At 40.6% G+C, this 17,654-nt stretch overlaps 1 protein-coding gene across 3 annotated transcripts in view; it reads right to left on the minus strand.

Annotated features, from left to right (window-relative positions):
* Positions 1-17,654, minus strand: part of cfap58 (cilia and flagella associated protein 58) — a 134,263-nt gene that overhangs the window by 77,558 nt on the left and 39,051 nt on the right. For all 3 annotated transcript variants that reach the window (XM_017456834.3, XM_017456835.3, XM_053676090.1), the window contains exons 10-11: positions 9,232-9,393; positions 5,523-5,669 (exon numbers count right to left, since the gene is read on the minus strand). In XM_017456834.3, the coding sequence (XP_017312323.1) occupies positions 5,523-5,669; positions 9,232-9,393 (309 nt within the window). The remainder of the gene's footprint in view (positions 1-5,522; positions 5,670-9,231; positions 9,394-17,654) is intronic.

Raw genomic sequence — 17,654 nt, forward strand, 5'->3', positions numbered from 1 at the left:
ATATATATACCCATGAACATTAAACTTGAAGAACTTTTTCTGCACCCTTCTGCTCAGGTTTCTTAGTCCAGTCTAAAGTCCTTAGTCCATGCTGGACCATGGCCATGGATTGTGCTAGCACAAGTTTCACACATCACAGGACAAATGTTTACCAGTTTTTACTCCTTCTCAGTAAACTCTGCTTTATTTTGTAGAGATGGTTAGATTGCAGGCCATGTCCAAGAGGTTTGAACTCATCAGAGGCTTTCATGGCAATGGTGGTGCATTACACAAAGCAAAAACACCATCCTGGATGATGGACTCTCAGTGCGGCTTCACATAAATTGAAAGCAGTTTGTGCAGCCGTTTTTCTTAGCTGGACAAGTCTGTTCTGTTGCAATGCAATTCAGTTGATGAAGACATGTAAGTGACCACAGCATGACACAAAAACACTAAAAAGAAACCATAAGATTGGCAAAAAAAAATTGCAATAGATGTTTCAACACTGAAATGCCACTCTGAATTAATGGAATGAATCAAATTCATTCAGAGTTTAAAAGGCTTAGATTATTTTGTTGAAGACACCATTAACTATATAAGACAAGACTAGATTGCAAGTATGAATTTAGAGCTCCACTCTGTCTGTGATAGTCTTGACTAGTTTTTGACTAATGTTACAAAAGTCCTTATACCTGAGACATTATCCTTTAGTTTTGTGTCCATGCCAAAAGCAGCAGCCAAACATCATATATAACTCAAATTCTATCAACTCAATATGATAAAGATAAGAGAGATGATATACGATTTATTTTTAATAGCAATAAGCTATGTGAAAGTATTTACAATGCTGGCTACACATAAGCTCCCTATTTTGTGTCATGGTCCAGGTCGGAGAACCTTTCCCCATGGTTCCAGTGTTCCTTTTCAAAGGGAACTTCACGTTGCGTTTAGCATAACACTGTGGGAGCACCCCTCGCGCACAACCGGCATCTGAAGCTTGTGTAAAATCAGCTGTCCAGCTCACGGTCACTGGAGTGGCCCTCATCTGGAGTGAAATTCCTTCTTCCTCAATTGAGAGGTCACCATGTGTTTACAGACAACATAGCGGTGGTCTCATATATTGACCACCAGGGAGGATTATGCCCACGCCCCCTGTTCAGGCAGGTGCAACTAATTCTTCTCTGGGCAGAGGGAAAGTTTTGTCAGTGAGTGCAATGTACATTCTGGGCAACTGGAATGTTGGGGCAGACATCCTGTTGAGGCAGGGGCTGAGGCCCAGGGATTGGTGGCTCCATCCACAAGTGGTGGTGTCCATATGGTGGAGGTTTGGCCAAGCGGGACTGCATGTGTTCGCCTCCGAGGAGACAACACACTGTGGTTCGCCCTCACTCCTCCCGCACAATTAGGGCTGGACACCCTGGTGCACATGTGGCCGAGGTCACATCTGTACGCTTTTCCCCCAGTTGGTCTGCTCCCACAAATTCTAGCGAGAGTTCACCAAGACAATCTATGTCTGCTGCTAGTAGCATCTTATTGTCCAGCTCGAATATGGTTCTCAGAGATAATTTTCCTGCTAGATGGCACTGCTTGAGAGATTCCCATCCACAGGGATCCACTGTAGACCCAGTGAACTGCGCAATAGCTACAGTCCTGGAGTTCTTACAAGGATGTTTCTCAGCAGGGTGGTCTCCTTCTACAATCAGGGCTTCCGTGGCCGCCATTTCAGCCAGCCATGCCCCTGTTGATGGAGCCTCTGTGGGGCAACATCCTCTAACTTCGAGGTTTATGCATGGTGTCAGGTGACTGAGGCCCATCTGCAGGCCACGCATACCTTCCTGGGACCTTCTGTGGTCATGGAAGGTCTGTCAGGTGCCCCATTTGAGCCCTTAGTGACTCTAAAGGTAGCTCTTCTGCAGTCCCAACATCTCTCAAGCAAGTGGGAGATCTACAAGCTCTCTCAGTTGCCCCTTCCTGCCTTGCCTTTACCCCTGGATTAGCCAAGGCCTTCCTGTATCCTAGGCCAGATTATATTCCTGAGGTGCCTACATCTGCTGCCCAGCCTGTGGTGTTGCAGGCTTTCTGCCCTCCTCCATTCCTCACACCGGAACAAGAGAGAATGCACCTGCTGTGTCCATTAAGGGCTCTCTGTACTTACGTCCACCGCTCTGGCCAGTGGCATAAGTCGGAGCAGCTGCTGGTCTGCTTGGCGGTGACAGTAGAGGTGGTGCTGTGTCAAAGCAGTGCATCTCTAATTGGATAGTGGAAGCAATCTCTATCGCTTATGAGGCACACGGTCTCACTATGCCTCTGGGCATAAGGGCTCAGTCCACTAGGGGGGTCACCTCCTCGAAGGCTTTGTCCAACGGGGTATCCTTACTGGATGTGTGTGCTGCTGCAGGGTGGTCTATGCCACACACATTCATTCAATATTACAGCCTGGATATTCATTCCACCCCGGGCTCGAGTGTCTTGCAATGACCCTCGGGCTTGGATCTTTTTGAACAGGCCGTATCCTCGGTATGACGGAGTGGGTATTCTGGTTCCCATAGTGTTATGCTAAATGAAACGTGAAGTTCCCTTTGAAAGGGAACGTCTGAGTTGCGCATGTAACCCTGTTCCCTGAGAAGGGAATGAGACGATGCGTAGCTTTGTCATGGAGTAGGCCTGTGAATTGCGTCTTTGCTTCAGATAATAGAGGCTGACGGCGTGGTTCACAGGTGCCATATGTATATCACGCGATGCGCTTAATTGCCACGGCACCTGATCATGGCAAGCCTATAAATAGGCATGATTTTACACAAGCTTCAGATGCCGGTCACGCGCGAGGGGTGCTCCCATAGTGTTATGCTAAACGCAACGTCTTGTTCCCTTCTCAGGAAACAGGGTTACATGTGTAAACCAGATGTTTTCTCTCCCTCGTTTCTATTTGTGTACGTGTGTGTGTGTCTGGGTGTGGCACGCTACTGCTGCTTGATTGCTTCACCTGCTTCTCATCTACACACCTCATCAGCAGCATATAAACCCCGGTTCTTCAGCCACTCGTCACCAGATTGTTCTGGCTTCCAGTGTGGTACACTTCTGGTTCTACTCGCAGTTGTAGTCCACGTTATTGTTTAGTGATTTCCCTTTCCGTGTTATCCTGTGCTCATTGTGTTTTCCTCGTGTTCCAGGTCCACTACTCACATTGCCTGTCTGCTCACCCTTGGCTCACTTCCTCCCCGCACTGTGGATCCGAGTTCAAATCCTGACCTTGACTACTCTAATTCAAATCAGCTTTCTCACATATCTTCACCCTCTCACGTTCGTTAATAAAACCAGTTTCACCTTGGATTCCTGTGTCTGTGTTCTGCATTTGGGTCCCCTTGTCTCTGTGACCATAAGAATTATGTGTGTGATAGTCTATGTGACATCAGCATTCTGGCTATTAGATTAGCCAATTATCATTAGCCTTACCTGGAGATGAAAATAAAAAAGCCATAATAGCTAGACATTTAGTGTTACAAGGATTACTATTTAGGTTGATATGTAGCCAATCTAACTGCAGAGTGAATCAGACAATGAGGTACTATACAAGGTGTAGGATCCACTACGATAGATTTCGGATTCGCCCCTACTGTCTCATTTCTACCAAAACATATGGAGCTATGCACATGCATCATGACTTTTTTTGTGAGATTTTAACAGTGGTTTTGGCTCTTGAGAGGCACAAGAGAAAAGCCCTATCTTCGCCAGATTGAATCCTAACAATGAAATAGCTATTCGTGGCCTGGAGTCCAATAAGCAAAATTTGGCATGTTCTCAGGATTGGAGGAATAGCATTACTTTCTCCCCTTTCAATCACAGTAACATGAGCTCACGTATGTAAAAGAGGGTAAATATCATTGTTTTAGAGTAGACAGGTAGCTGGTAGAATAGGTATTATAGCTGAAGGCTACCTAGTGGGTGGGAATTGGCACACAACCAAATTGGGAGAAAATGGGGTTTTAAAAAAATGGCAAAGCCGTTTTTGAAGAGTTAGCTAAGTCTTAGCTATTAGCTATGTTTGAACCTGGTTTTGTATGGCTTGAAATAATGGCCAGGAAGCATTGCCAAAATGGCCACAAGATTGAAAGCCTTGTCTATGAGGACTTAAAACATCAAGCTCACACCTACAAAGAGTATAACGGGGAAGAAAAATTCCTCCCTTTCAAAACGGATAATGATAACAGAACATTTTAAGACACATCTATACTCTATAGTTAGGAATGAAATATTCTACCTGTTGACCCATGTCCTCTAAAGCTCCAGTTCCATTAACACAGGTTTGTTAAGTCTGTATATACCAAGATTAAATAATAGTATTGAATTATATTACTAGACAATATAATAGAGAATAATGCTGGAGTGAACCTGAAGTCAGTAGTTTGTTCAGTTCACTGGACATCTTCATCAAGAGTGACCTACCTTCCACTTCCAACAGTGTATCAATACCATGGACATGGAGAGGAATTATTATAATGACTCTGAAAAGAAGGGCCCATGTCTATTCATTTAGCCTTTCGTGTCAGCTGTTGAATTAGAAAACCACAGGTACTCAAAGCCCCTGCATTGCTTTAATATGTTCGTCTAGGGAAAGCTATTGAGAGTGCTTCTTTGTATGTTGTCTGCTTCTACTTCCTTAACATCTATTATTATGATATTCAAAGATCTCTCCCTCTCTCAATGTGATATTGAAAGTTATTTGCCTTCAAACTTAAACTATGCTATTTGATGAAGACAGAAATATGAAAACTAATAATGAAAGGATTATGAAAACTGAATTCCATACTGATGAATAAAAATTACCCTCTCAATGCATGATTCGATTCCATGGATGAACAGAGACCAAGACCAATATGAAAGCTGACAAACTGAACTACACTATACATTACCTGGTCCTATAATTATAAGTGCTGATCTGGGGTCACCTTTTTTTCTTTTACTTTTGAAACCTAAAGAATCCAACTGAACAAAATTACCTGATCCCAGATCAGTTTTTCTTACCCTGAAATGCAAGTATGACATCTTTTCTTTTGTGTTTTTGTCTAGCAAGAGGAAAAAAATACAAAACTGTTCCCCGCAACCACCACCCCTCCCCCAGTGAAATCAAAATTACATATAACACAATGCAGCCTGAGGGAGAAGAAAAACACATTTGATTAGCTGAAAGAGTTGGATTTAAAAGAACAGACCAGCATGAAGTGATATATAGTGCTCAGCTGTTATAATGGCCTCTAAAGTGCATTGGAGAAAAAAAATATATAAAAAAAAAAACATAAAATGGCACAGCTCTTTAGAAAAGGTAAAAAAAAAAAAAAGAAATGAAAATGCACCATGAGTGATTGCTAGATGGTGCCAAGTCAAGAAGATAGACAGGGTGCACTGGGTGACTTGCAGGTGTAGAGAACAAAATAAAGACAGACAGAAAAGTTAATGCTGTGACAGGAGTAAATAGAAAAGGGGAACAGAACAAGGTGAGGGACTTTTTTGTTGTTTATTTTGGTGAAAGTAGAGTGATATTGTACCTTAAGAGCCTTCTTTTCTTTCTCTATGCGCTGGAACTCTAGGTGCTCTTTGACCAGTGCTGCCTCTTTGCTCTTGATCTCCTCTGTGAGCTGACCATTCTCTTGGGTCATGGACTTCAACTTGTGCTTTATATCTGTGATTTCATGCTATACACACAAACAGAGAGAGCAAGACATATTTATTATTTATGTGTGTGTGTATATATATATATATATATATATATATATATATATATATATATATATATATATATATATATATATATATATATATATAATGTACACACAAATACAGAAGCACAGAAATATGCAGAAAAACACGCAAGTACAACCAAATGTACACACTCAACTGCATGAACGCATGCAAATTAAACAGACACAGACAGTTTGCTCTATGCATACACCCATGGAAATACATATACACACACTTACAGATTTAAGTTTATGCTGTGGGAGGCATTTATTTTGGTTCAGCTTCACTTGTCCCCTTAAGCCGGTTTTAGACTCTGCGAATTTCCACAGTCTTTTAAGATTATTACCTGCCACAGTGTGGGAGATGATCCTAATAAAATCTCAGTCGAATTCTATAACAGATTGTCTGATAACATCTGTTCTCCATGTCAGATTATATGATGAAGATCCTCTAGATGTGTGATTAAACAAAATGACTACTTTCTGCTTACATCACCAATCAATGTGATCCGAGCTCGTACAGAAAAAGGGGTTGCATAAACAGAAAGGATGTTTTTCCTGGTCATTAGCATGTTGTGATTACATTTCCAAGTTGGTACTTCCACAACTGTAGCTGTCCCATGAGTTTCGCTCCATCCTATTCTGTCGTCTTATAGTTGGCTTTTAGACAAGTGTTGTAGCAGCAATCACACACTGAGATTTTAATAAAAGATTTCTGACACTACCAGAACTTTAAGATCACCAATCTCAATTCATGACCAAAGGATGAAAACGATGTAAAACACAGACATGCTTATGCTATTTTCTGTGACCATGGTGTACAGTGGATAGTCTACTGTTAAAATTGCAGGTTTTTGTGATGTAAAAAATTATAATATAAATATATATCATGTCTTTTCCCACCTTTAATGTGATATAGCAGCTAACAAAATTCAAGTGAAAAACAGAATTGGCAATTTTATTCCACTATTCCTTGCAAAAATGCTCCAGAGCTATCAAACTGTGAGGAAATCTCCTGTACACAGCACTCTTCAAATCATTCCACAGGGTTTTGAGAGGATTGAGATCTAGGCTCTGATGGGGCCATTCCACAATGTTGAGCTTCTTCTGAAGAAATTCCTTTGTTGAATTGGATTTGCTATTCTGGTCATTGCAGTGCTGGAAGGTGAAATTTTTCTTGATCTTCAGCTGTCTAACACAGGCCTACAGGTTTTGTGTCCAAATAGAGGGAATCACTGATAGCTCCAAATACCAATCTGTCTTGACTAAAGCCCCAGTCCCAGCTGAAGAGAGGCAGCCTCATAGCACGATGCTGCCACTACCATGCTTCACTACTATGAGTATGGTGTATTTTGCATGACTAACTGTCTTGTATTTGTGCCAAACATATCTTTTAGAATTATGCCCAAAAATTTATACCTTGGTCCTATCAGACCATAACACATTTTGCCACATGTTTTGGGGGTGATTAAAGCAGGATTCGATGCTTCTGTCTTGCCAGCCTACCCCATAGCCAAGATATATGAAGAATATGAGACATTGGTATTACAGTACATGGACTGACCAGTACTTCCAGTTATTCCTGCAGCTCCTTTAATACTGATGTAGGTCTCGGGGTAGCCTCTCTGATAAGTTTTCTGTGTGTCCTTTTGTGGACTTCCTGTTTTTGGTAATGGCACTATGGTTCCCCACTTCTCAATGATGGCCTTCATGGTATTCCATGGTAGTCTTTTGTACCCCTCTTCTGATCAATACCTTTCAACAGTGAGATGCTTTGTAAGCTCTTTTCAGACCATGGCTTCAGTAGTCAAATGAAATGAATCTGTGAAGAAAACAAGAAAATCCTACAGAAAAAGCTGATCTTTATTCAAGGTTAATCAGAATAACTTCATTGATAACACGTGCATGATAATTATATTTACATGAGTTAATTAATTTAATTATGAGCACATGTCCCATTATAAAAGGTTTTGCACATTTTTGCAACCAGACTATTGTATAGTTTTTCTTTTTCCTTTGTCCCTAAAATTCTTCTAATTGTTTTTCACTTGATTTTTGTTGGTTGAAAGGTCTGAACAGATTTATCATGATTTCTTTTTTTTTTTTACCTGAAAAACAGGGGTGTGTAGACTTTTTATATCCATTGTAGGAAAAATAATCCATGATAAACATCAAATAAACATTAAATAAATATCTCTATGCATAAAGTTGTACCATGTAGTAACAACTGTATGTTTTTCTTTATCAAATAACAACACATTAGTTAATTTATTTATAATTAGCCTTAGATTATGTGGAGCATCCACCATACAAGTGGCTGTGAATTAGCTTACTATAGAAATGTACTGTATAAAATAAAACATATTAAACAAGCGCATTTCTATAAATCTGTCATTTGAATTACAGCTGACATTATTGTCAGAGCTATTGTTATAGAAAATGAATCATCTCCTAACACCTTCTGATTGATCAGATTTGAGAATTCAACAGCGTTGTAGTATAAACACTGATATTCAACACGCAGTACTGTTACATTGTAATACACACTATAATAGATAAAATACTGTCACTGCTCCTCCATTTGGAAGGAAGCTGCCTAAGTAGACAGCATTTATGCACTCCTGAGCTAGCAAGCTATAAACAAATGCCATATGCACACTGCACTACAAGTGATGATGGATGATGATAAAAGCTGTGACAAAACTTTTAAGCGCTTTTCTTGGTATGAAAACTTAATATCAGTGCATGCCTACGAACGGGTAGATACAAGAAGAGGCATACGCACAATCTAACAGATCACAATGAGATTAGGCAGAGAAGCATATGGGTTATAAATATTAAACAACCTGTACACTCAAAGCAAAGCACCAGTATTAGCATCTAGTCAAAAACACACAAGCCAACAATAAATACACAACACACAATTTACACAACTAGTTGCCAAAAAGCCCATTTCCTTCTGTAGCCTTATCATATGACAAGTACAGTGTTCAGCTAGGACAAGGACAAGACTTCAGACAGGAGTGTGAGAGTATATTTTTACTCTTCAAATTCAGGTATTATGATAAAAGAGAGTGGAAGTGTAAAAGGAATACAAAATGCAGGGACTGTCCTTTGAAAACGCGGCAAAGGAATCTCTTCCTGTGGTGTGTCACAATATACTGCAACTCTGCTGCTGATTCCTCTCAAAAGAATCAGCAGTTCAAGAAGACTGCTACCGAGAGACTCACTCATTAGGAGATAGTTAAGCAAGGACTTTAAAACTTACATAGCTCCAGAAGCCTTTTTTCCCATGAGTCAGTAATGCACTTCCATCGTACACAGATGCATGGTAAATGCACAGCATATAAACCAACCTAAATCTAATGTGAATGAATTATGAGCATTGAGCCCAACCAGTGTGTTTTGGGTAAAGTATTTTCTTATAGATTATTAACCTGATTAAGGTTTTATATATATATATATATATATATATATATATATATATATATATATATAAGTGTACACATATATATACCTGAGTATCACGCAGATTCTTGCTGTAATTGTTGCGTTCAGCCCTGATGGCCTCGTAGAGGTTCTGTTGCTGCTTGAACTTTGTCTCCGCCTCAGCAATCTTCTTCTTGTATTCGAAGATCTCCATCTCTCTCACTTTAAGGTCCTCCATATTTGATAAGACCTTGAACAAGAAAGGCAGAAACAGAGCGAGAAAAGATCAGTGTCTGATCTGTCAGAAATATGAGTTACATCCTTCATTTCCAATCACGATTCCTTCTATTTGTCTTTCCTCCTACCGGCCCAACATACCCCTGAGAGAGCCACATTGTCTTAGCCAAGTTGATTTATGTCGGTGTTGGCTGACAAATCCAGGAGTACCTGTTCACTTGTTTGACAGTGAGAGGCCTAGAATATTTCAATGGAGCCTGATTGAAACATCAGTTGGGTGTTGTTATTATTATACCTCTCAGCAGCTCTGCCTGCACTGTCTCTGTCAATGCAAGACATTATATGTCAAATTAAAATCTGAATTGGAAGCGAATTACATGGATTTGCCGCATTAGAGTGCTATGGTACCCCAGGCTAATCCAATCATGGAGAGCATGGTCAAATTTAAATGTGAAAAGCCAGGCAAAAAAAAAAAAGAATTAATTCTATAAAAGTAAAGCTGGGATTGAGAAAATATTTTAACCCCTAAATGCTTATCACCTTGTCCATTTGTCTTTTGTAATTAGGTTTACTAAGTTTTTAAAAGGCTTGTTCTTATGAAGGTGGTGCCTAATAATTTATTCTGAAATATTACACCCACAAAGATCAAATAAACGTTGCAATATTGAGCCTGTTATGTTAGGGTTCTTCTTTGCCTCCTTCACTATCAAGAATCTTCAAGAATGTCATTTTGTTTGCCTTTAAATATTCTTTAGGGGTATATATTTAACAATGCATTTTTTATTTTTTGATAAACCTGTGTTTTGTTTGCAATTGTTTTATATCCATGAGCAGACTATTTTTTCTGATTTTTTACGAATTTTTTTTTTCTGCATTTGTGATGAACAAAATTTCAGAGTGACACATTGTGGTTACATCAGACTCCACCCCACATGCCTCTTGTATAATCACAGAATAGCACTTAGGTCTGTAATTACATCGGAGGCCTGAATACTGATGTGTGCAATTCTGGTATTAAATCTCCCTTCGTACGCATAACTCAACTCTGAATACATCCCTATACAACTATCTCATACTAATTTCTCATCACAATAGACTCATTAACAACAGTTTGTTTCAGTTGAATCTAGAATGAATCAGGATTAATCTAGCAACAGCAAATGGAAAATGTTTTCTCTTTATAGAACATTTAATGATCTGGACTCTGGACACTAGTCGAATAAAAATAAGGCCGTCAAACCTACTAAGCAGCTAATACGAATCAAAGCTTGTCTTCCTTTAAAAATAATTCCCTGACATAAATACTAGAGTGAGCACAAAAAAAAGAGAGACAGAGAGAGAGAGAGAGAGAGAGAGAGAGAGAATGTGTGAAGTCAATGAGATCAAAAGAAACAAAATCAATGTTTAATATTTCCAAACCATGTCCGTGGTATAGTCAAGCGTCTAAATCCCAACTGAATAAGAGGCATTATTACATATTACAGCCGTTCAAATGCAATTGATCTTCCTCCCATCAAAGAGTTATCATCATGTAGCTGTCATATTACCGACAGATGCTACCAATCTTAATTCACTGTCAATTGTCCACTCTGAGCAGAAGTTTGTTCTTTGGAAGTAGCACTTCTGACCCAATCTAACCTCTAACATACGTTTCTGTGACCTAACTACGCTAACATCTGTGCAAATAAAACATTAATTCATAAGTAAAAGAATGAACACTAACCAGTTAAGACTAAGCTTATACTTTGTACCTTTTCACATAACTTAAATGATGCATGTTGTTACAATTAAAAAATCATCACTATATGCTGGCCACATTAGAGTGGGTCGTGAGCATTGCAAATGCACCTTGTTTACATCTTGTTTACACCTTGCACCTAAGAACTGGTATCTCTTGGCTAAACATTAGGCCTCCAGTCAAAATAAACTTAGACTAATAAAAACATGTACACATAAACAAACAGCAGTTTGTATAATGCATGAGCAAGGCCTGGTGTTTAAAATTTTACTATGGTATTGCTGTTTCCACATGAATGGTTAGATTGGTCAAGTTTAAATCCAATATATTCGACAAGCTTTTGCATGAAGCCTATTAACAGCATTTTTGTGAAATAAATGGGAAGGCTCAGAAAGTTGAGTCATTTTTCAGTCATTACTTGGACAAATATGGGAGCAAGACCAAATGAGAAGAACTGTTATTCAATAATTGCAAAAAGGTCTAGCTTAAATGGTTGTTTCTGCTAACTGTTAATTCTTCTTAATGACTTTATTACCTTTGAAAAAATATATATAACTACTTAGAAATGGACCCATTAGCCTGCATAGTTTTCTAGATGAATTACAGAACAAGTTGGTAATTAAAAAAAGCCATCATGGTGCTCTCTGTTCAAGCATGCTGCTCACATGTATGAGAGTGATATTGACTTATCGACCATTGCTTCTGCCTGCAAAGCCATTTTGTCAACTCTCTCTGGGCATTGGGAAATGTTTCCAACATCTTTCAAAGCTTGATTCAGAAGGGAGAAAAGCTGGAACTGAGGCGTCCTCATTAGCTAAAAGAAATGGTTTTACAACACTCCAGGTTTGTTTCTGTAAGCCCTTGGGTGTTCTGTGGCAAATTAGTAAGCTGAAAGGTTAGCAGACTCCCTGTAGAAGAGCTGAAAAGCAGAAGGGTTTAAATTTGTTACCCCTAAGATGCTGCATATGCAGGAAGTAACATATCCTCTCAATTATCTGCTTTTATCCAGGGTATAGCTACAGGATCTGGCAAAGTGGAGGAAAAGTGGATTTTAAAGACGTATAAAGTGTAATGAACAACAGTGCCTCATGTCAATATATTTTGATTGAGCTGGATGACATAACAATGAGCCCTGAATTAACAATTCAGATTAACTACATCTCAAAAACCATGCAAAAGACCTGAAACTATCCCAAAACAATTCAGCCATTGGAAAAGTGAGAAACATTTAAACAGTTAGACTGGCAATAGAAAATGAATGGGACAGACTATAAGAAGAGGCAGAATTAAAATTCTCTCTCTCTCTCTCTCTCTCTCTCTCTCTCTCTGACAGTGTATCTATAATGTACAGAACTATTCTGTTGTAAGTCATATTGTAAAGCTTGAGAAAGGGAAAGGGAGATTATGGAGTGGATATTGTCCATACTAGGAGATGACAAAAAGGCACACTGCCGACAGTGAACTTGTTTCCCATGCAAGGGCTGAGAAATGTAGGAAATTTTGTTTTGTGTTATAATTTTATTATTATTATATTATTATTATTATTATTATTATTATTATTATTATTATTATTATTATTATTATTATTCATTCATTCATTCATTCATTCATTCATTATTGTTCATTTGCCTCACAATGTGATTGAATTTGTGCAGTTCAGTTTTGTGCCATAAAGTTTTGCTGTTCAGGTCACTGTTTGGAACTTTTTGTTTGATTCTTTTAACCTGATTAAATTTGTAATACTTGAAAAGTATATTGGCTAAACTTTGACATATTCATCTAGCCTACCGGTCTTTGATAATCATTCAACAATGTTTTTCTCTGGTCTTTGCTTGTATTTCCTCATTTGTAAGTCGCTTTGGTTAAAGCATCTGCTAAATGAATAAATGTAAATGTAAATGTAATACAGAGAGTGGGTTAATGTTGCTTACATCTAGCAAATGTTTTGGACAAAGCAAGCTGTAGTAATTAACATTAGGAGGATGGGTTAGATCCATGTTTCTTCATGTATTCGGTGAATGTTAATGCTGGTTAACAGGTGCAGTCAGCGGGTAACGGAACTTAGCTAGCTCAGTAATGTCGAGGCCACAAGTTTTTCAAAAGGTTAACATGACAAAAAGAGAGGTTGGGGGTTACAGTAGGTTGTATTGCTTTTTACTCTCTCTGTAGTATTGGTTGACTTAATTAGGTGAGGTGCTACATGTGGGAAAATAAATATTTAGCTAGATTTTCCTGGTGAGTCTACAGCACCATTTTGTTTATTAGGAGAGTGGAGGTCACATTTGCACAATTACACAATTTGGGATTTTTTAACGCAATTTCTTAGTTGTAGCCCAAAGGCATTTGTCCATACAGTATTTTGCAGCTAACAACTAATTAACACTCTTTTTGCTCTTTTACAGCTTTTCAAATGGAAGGGAGTGGGACTCTTGTCTTCCCAGATAGCAGGGAGATTTGAAAGAAGATGCATCAAGTCCAATTCTTCCATCTGTCAAATGTTTAAATGATTTTAATGAATGTCACCTGAATTTCATGCAATTGTTTGTGTATTTTGTGAGCATTTTAGCAGAATTTTAGCATTGCCTTTTAGGATAATTATAGAGCAAAAAAGTATAAACAACACATCTCTGTGTTATTTTATTGTTATATTATCTTTGTGTGGAAATGTACTAACTCCCAGCATGTGTTGAAAGCAACACAAACTGTGTTGTCCTTAACTAGATATGCATCATGTGTTAATTTTTAACACATCTGTTTTAAGATTGAAGGTACGAATCAATATATTTATCCATAAAACCATTACTGTACACTAGAAAAAGCCAAAATGTGCGATAACAGACCAGTTTACAGGACATTAAATGCACCACTATCTTCGTTCACTTTGGTTTACTTGTTTGTAATGCCCACTGGATCGTAGGTTGGTTACTCAGTTTTTTTTTTTTTTGATGTTTTAAATGTTGCCTTTGATCAAAATCTGTTGTTTTCCTGTAAAATATATGGCTTATTTGAATCATTTACTTCAAAGTCCATATATAAACATCACTTTAGCAGCTCTAGCAATACATTACTGAGCACCGGTTTGTGTATAAATAAATGAGATACCATGTTGACATATTTGTTTGTAATGTGGTATGAATGAATATCCAGGCAATAATATCGTATGAATGTGTCTGGCGTAGATCACCCTGCAGCAGCACACACATCCTGTAAGGATACCCCGTTGGACAAAGCCTTCGAGGAGGTGAACCCCCTAGTGGAATGAGCCCTTATGCCCAGAGGTGTAGCGAGACTGCGTGCCTCATAAGCGATAGAGATTTCTTCCACTATCTTATTAGAGATGCGCTGCTTTGACACAGCATCACCTCTACTGTCGCCGCCAAGCAGACCAGAAGCTGCTCCGACTTACGCCACTGGCCGGAGCGGTGGACGTAAGTACAGAGAGCCCTTACTGGACACAGCAGGTGCATTCTCTCTTGTTCCGGGGTGAGGAACAGAGGAGGGCAGAAAGCCTGCAACACCACAGGCTGGGCAGCAGATGTAGGCACTTTAGGAATGTAATCCAGCCTAGGATACAGGAAGGCCTTGGCTAATCCAGGGGTAAAGGCAGGCCAGAAAGGGGCACTGAGAAAGCTTGTAGATTTACTACTTGCCTGAGAGATGTCAGGGCCCGCAGAAGAACTACCTTGAGAGTCAAAGCTTCTCAGAGGCTGACACTAAGGGCTCAACTGGGGCACCTGACAGACCTTCCATGACCACAGAAGGTCCCAGGAAGGTATGCACGGCCTGCAGATGGGCCTCAGCCACCTGACACCACGCATAAACCTCGAAGTTAGAGGATGTTGCCCCCCAGAGGCTCCATCAAGAGGGGCGTGGCTGGCCGAAATGGTGGCTACATAAGCCCTGATTGTAGAAGGAGCCCACCCCGCTGAGAAATGTCCCTGTAAGAACTCCAGGACTGTAGCTATTGTGCAGTTCATTGGGTCTAGCTGGAGTTCCTCACACCACAAGACAAAAAGCCACCACTTGAGCGCATACAATTTCCTCATGGATGGTGCTCTAGGGTTCAACATGGTCTCTACAACCTCAGTTGTGAGACCAGAATCTATGAGCTGGTGCCCCTCAGGGGCCAGACCCAAAGTTTCCATAGTTCCGGCTGAGGGTGATAAATCAGCCCTCCGGCTTGAGACAGTAGATCCACTCTAAGGGCTCAAATGGGGCACATGACAGACCTTCCAGGACCACAGAAAGGTCCCAGGAAGGTATGCGCGGCCTGCAGATGGGCCTCAGCCACCTGACAATTTGCATAAACCTCGAAATTAGAGGATGTTGCCCCACAGAGGCTCCATCAACAGGGGTGTGGCTGGCCAAAATGGTGGCCACGTAAACCTTGATTGTAGAAGGAGCCCACCCAGCTGAGAAACGTTCTTGTAAGAACTCCAGGACTGTAGCTATTGCGCAGTTCACTGGGTCTACAGTGGATCCCTGAGGATGGGAATCTCCCAAGGAGTGCCATCTAGCAGGGATATTATCTCTGAGAACCATATTTGAGCTGGCCAATAAGGTGCTACTAGCAGCAGACATAGAATGCCTTGGCGAACTCTCGCTAGAACTTGTGGGAGCAGCGCGATCGGGGGAAAAGCGTACAGATGTGACCTTGACCACATATGCACCGTGGCGTCCAGCCCTAATTGTGCGGGAGGAGTGAGGGCGAACCACAGCGGGCCGTGTGTTGTCTCCTCAGAGGCAAACACATGCAGTTCCGCTTGGCTAAACCTCCGCCATATGAACTCCATCACTTGTGGATGGAGCCACCAATCTCTGGGCCTAAGCCCCTGCCTCAGCAGGATGTCTGCCCCTATATTCCAGTTGCCCAGAATGTATACAATGGCTGCCCGGTTCCTCTGGCTGTCTGTGGGGGTTGGCGGGCTGCAGTTTGTATAATACACTCGTGGCTGTCCGGGTGAACTCGACACAACAGGGAAGGAACTGGCTGAATGCCGCCATATGTCGAGCTCACTCAGCAGGTCTGCTTGGTAGGCCTGCAATACTGTCATTGTCTGCAGTGACCCACAAGCAAAACTACTACTGCATAGGCCTTGCCCACCAATGAGATGGTGGCCTTACATGGTGGCTTGAATGGCAAAGTTGGCCCACCTAAATTACCTGCTGTTGATGGAGAGAGGTAGCTCGCAAGCGCCTCCTCCACCTTCAGCATAGCTAAATAGCCATGCCATTCATTCCCCACAATGGCCGAATAATCCAACATCGTGGGGTTATAAATACGGCTTATGCGTGGTTTTTCCCCCAGAAGCCTGATATTTTGTCATGCACTTCTGGAAGAAAGGGGAGTTTTCTGCAGTGTGAGGGATTTACTTTCACTGGGGAGAAAAAAGCACATCCAGCCTTAGTTATCACTTCAAGCAGCTCTTTATATGCTGCTCTTAATTTTTAGCACATTCTTCTGGCTCCTCGGAATCAGAGAGGAATTATTACTATTATTTGTGTGTGTGTGTGTGTGTGTGTGTGTGTGTGTGTGTGTGTGTGTGTGTGTGTGTGTGTTTTCCCTTTTGGCTTTCCATAGCGGAAGAAGGAGTCACGACGTGAGCTCCAAAATCCAGCAGAGAGCCAGACCTGGAAAACAGAGCAAGAGATAGAGCAGCGCCCGGCTCCTCTTCCGGATTCATAAGAGATCCCCGGACCTGAGATGGCTTGCTGCCTCAGCAGCGGCCAGCCCAGATCCGTGAGGCTCTGAAACCCAACTCGCTTCAGCCTTCGAGAAAAGAGCAAGTTGTGAGCGGAGCTACCTAATGTAGGCGTTACAATGCTCAGCCTTCTCGAGGCTGTCATTGCATGCCCTATCCCTAGACACTTCACACAGAAAGTGTGCACTCCTCCCCATGATGAAATGGGAGCACGCAACACACTTCCTGAATTCTCTCAGTCATATTTTTCTCTCTCATTCATTCCTTTTTTTTGTTCTCTTTTTTTTAAAGGGATAGAAAAGTCCAGAGATAATAAGAAAAGATAGAGAGGAAATGAAGCGTCTTTTTGTTTCTTTACACAAAAAACCGACATGCAGTCTCACTGAAGATAATAAGGCTGATGGCGTGGTTCATAGGTGCCATATATATATCATGCGATGCGCTTAATTGCCACGTCATCTGATCATGGCAGGCCTATAAACAGGCATGATATTACACAAGCTTCAGATGCTGGTCACACGCGAGGGGCGCTCCCATAGTGTTATGCTAAATGCAATGTGGAGTTCCCTTTGAAAGGGAACAACCCATTTGCTGGGTTAAAATTAACAACCCAACTTGATGGGTTAGTTTAGCCCAAAATGTGTTCTGTCGTATATTTACCCAACTGCTGGGCTAAAAATAACCCAAGTTGGGTTGTTTTTAACCCAGTGTTTTTTAGAGTGCAGCTGGTAAAATATTTTCTTGATCCCTTACTACTTGAATTAATTTCAACATTGCTTTCCAACTGCTGTGTTATTTTCTTAAAAATAAGTCATCTTCAGTATAGAATTATTA

This window comes from Ictalurus punctatus, chromosome 26 (assembly GCF_001660625.3).
Source record: "Ictalurus punctatus breed USDA103 chromosome 26, Coco_2.0, whole genome shotgun sequence".
NCBI classification, from domain to species: Eukaryota; Metazoa; Chordata; class Actinopteri; order Siluriformes; family Ictaluridae; genus Ictalurus; species Ictalurus punctatus.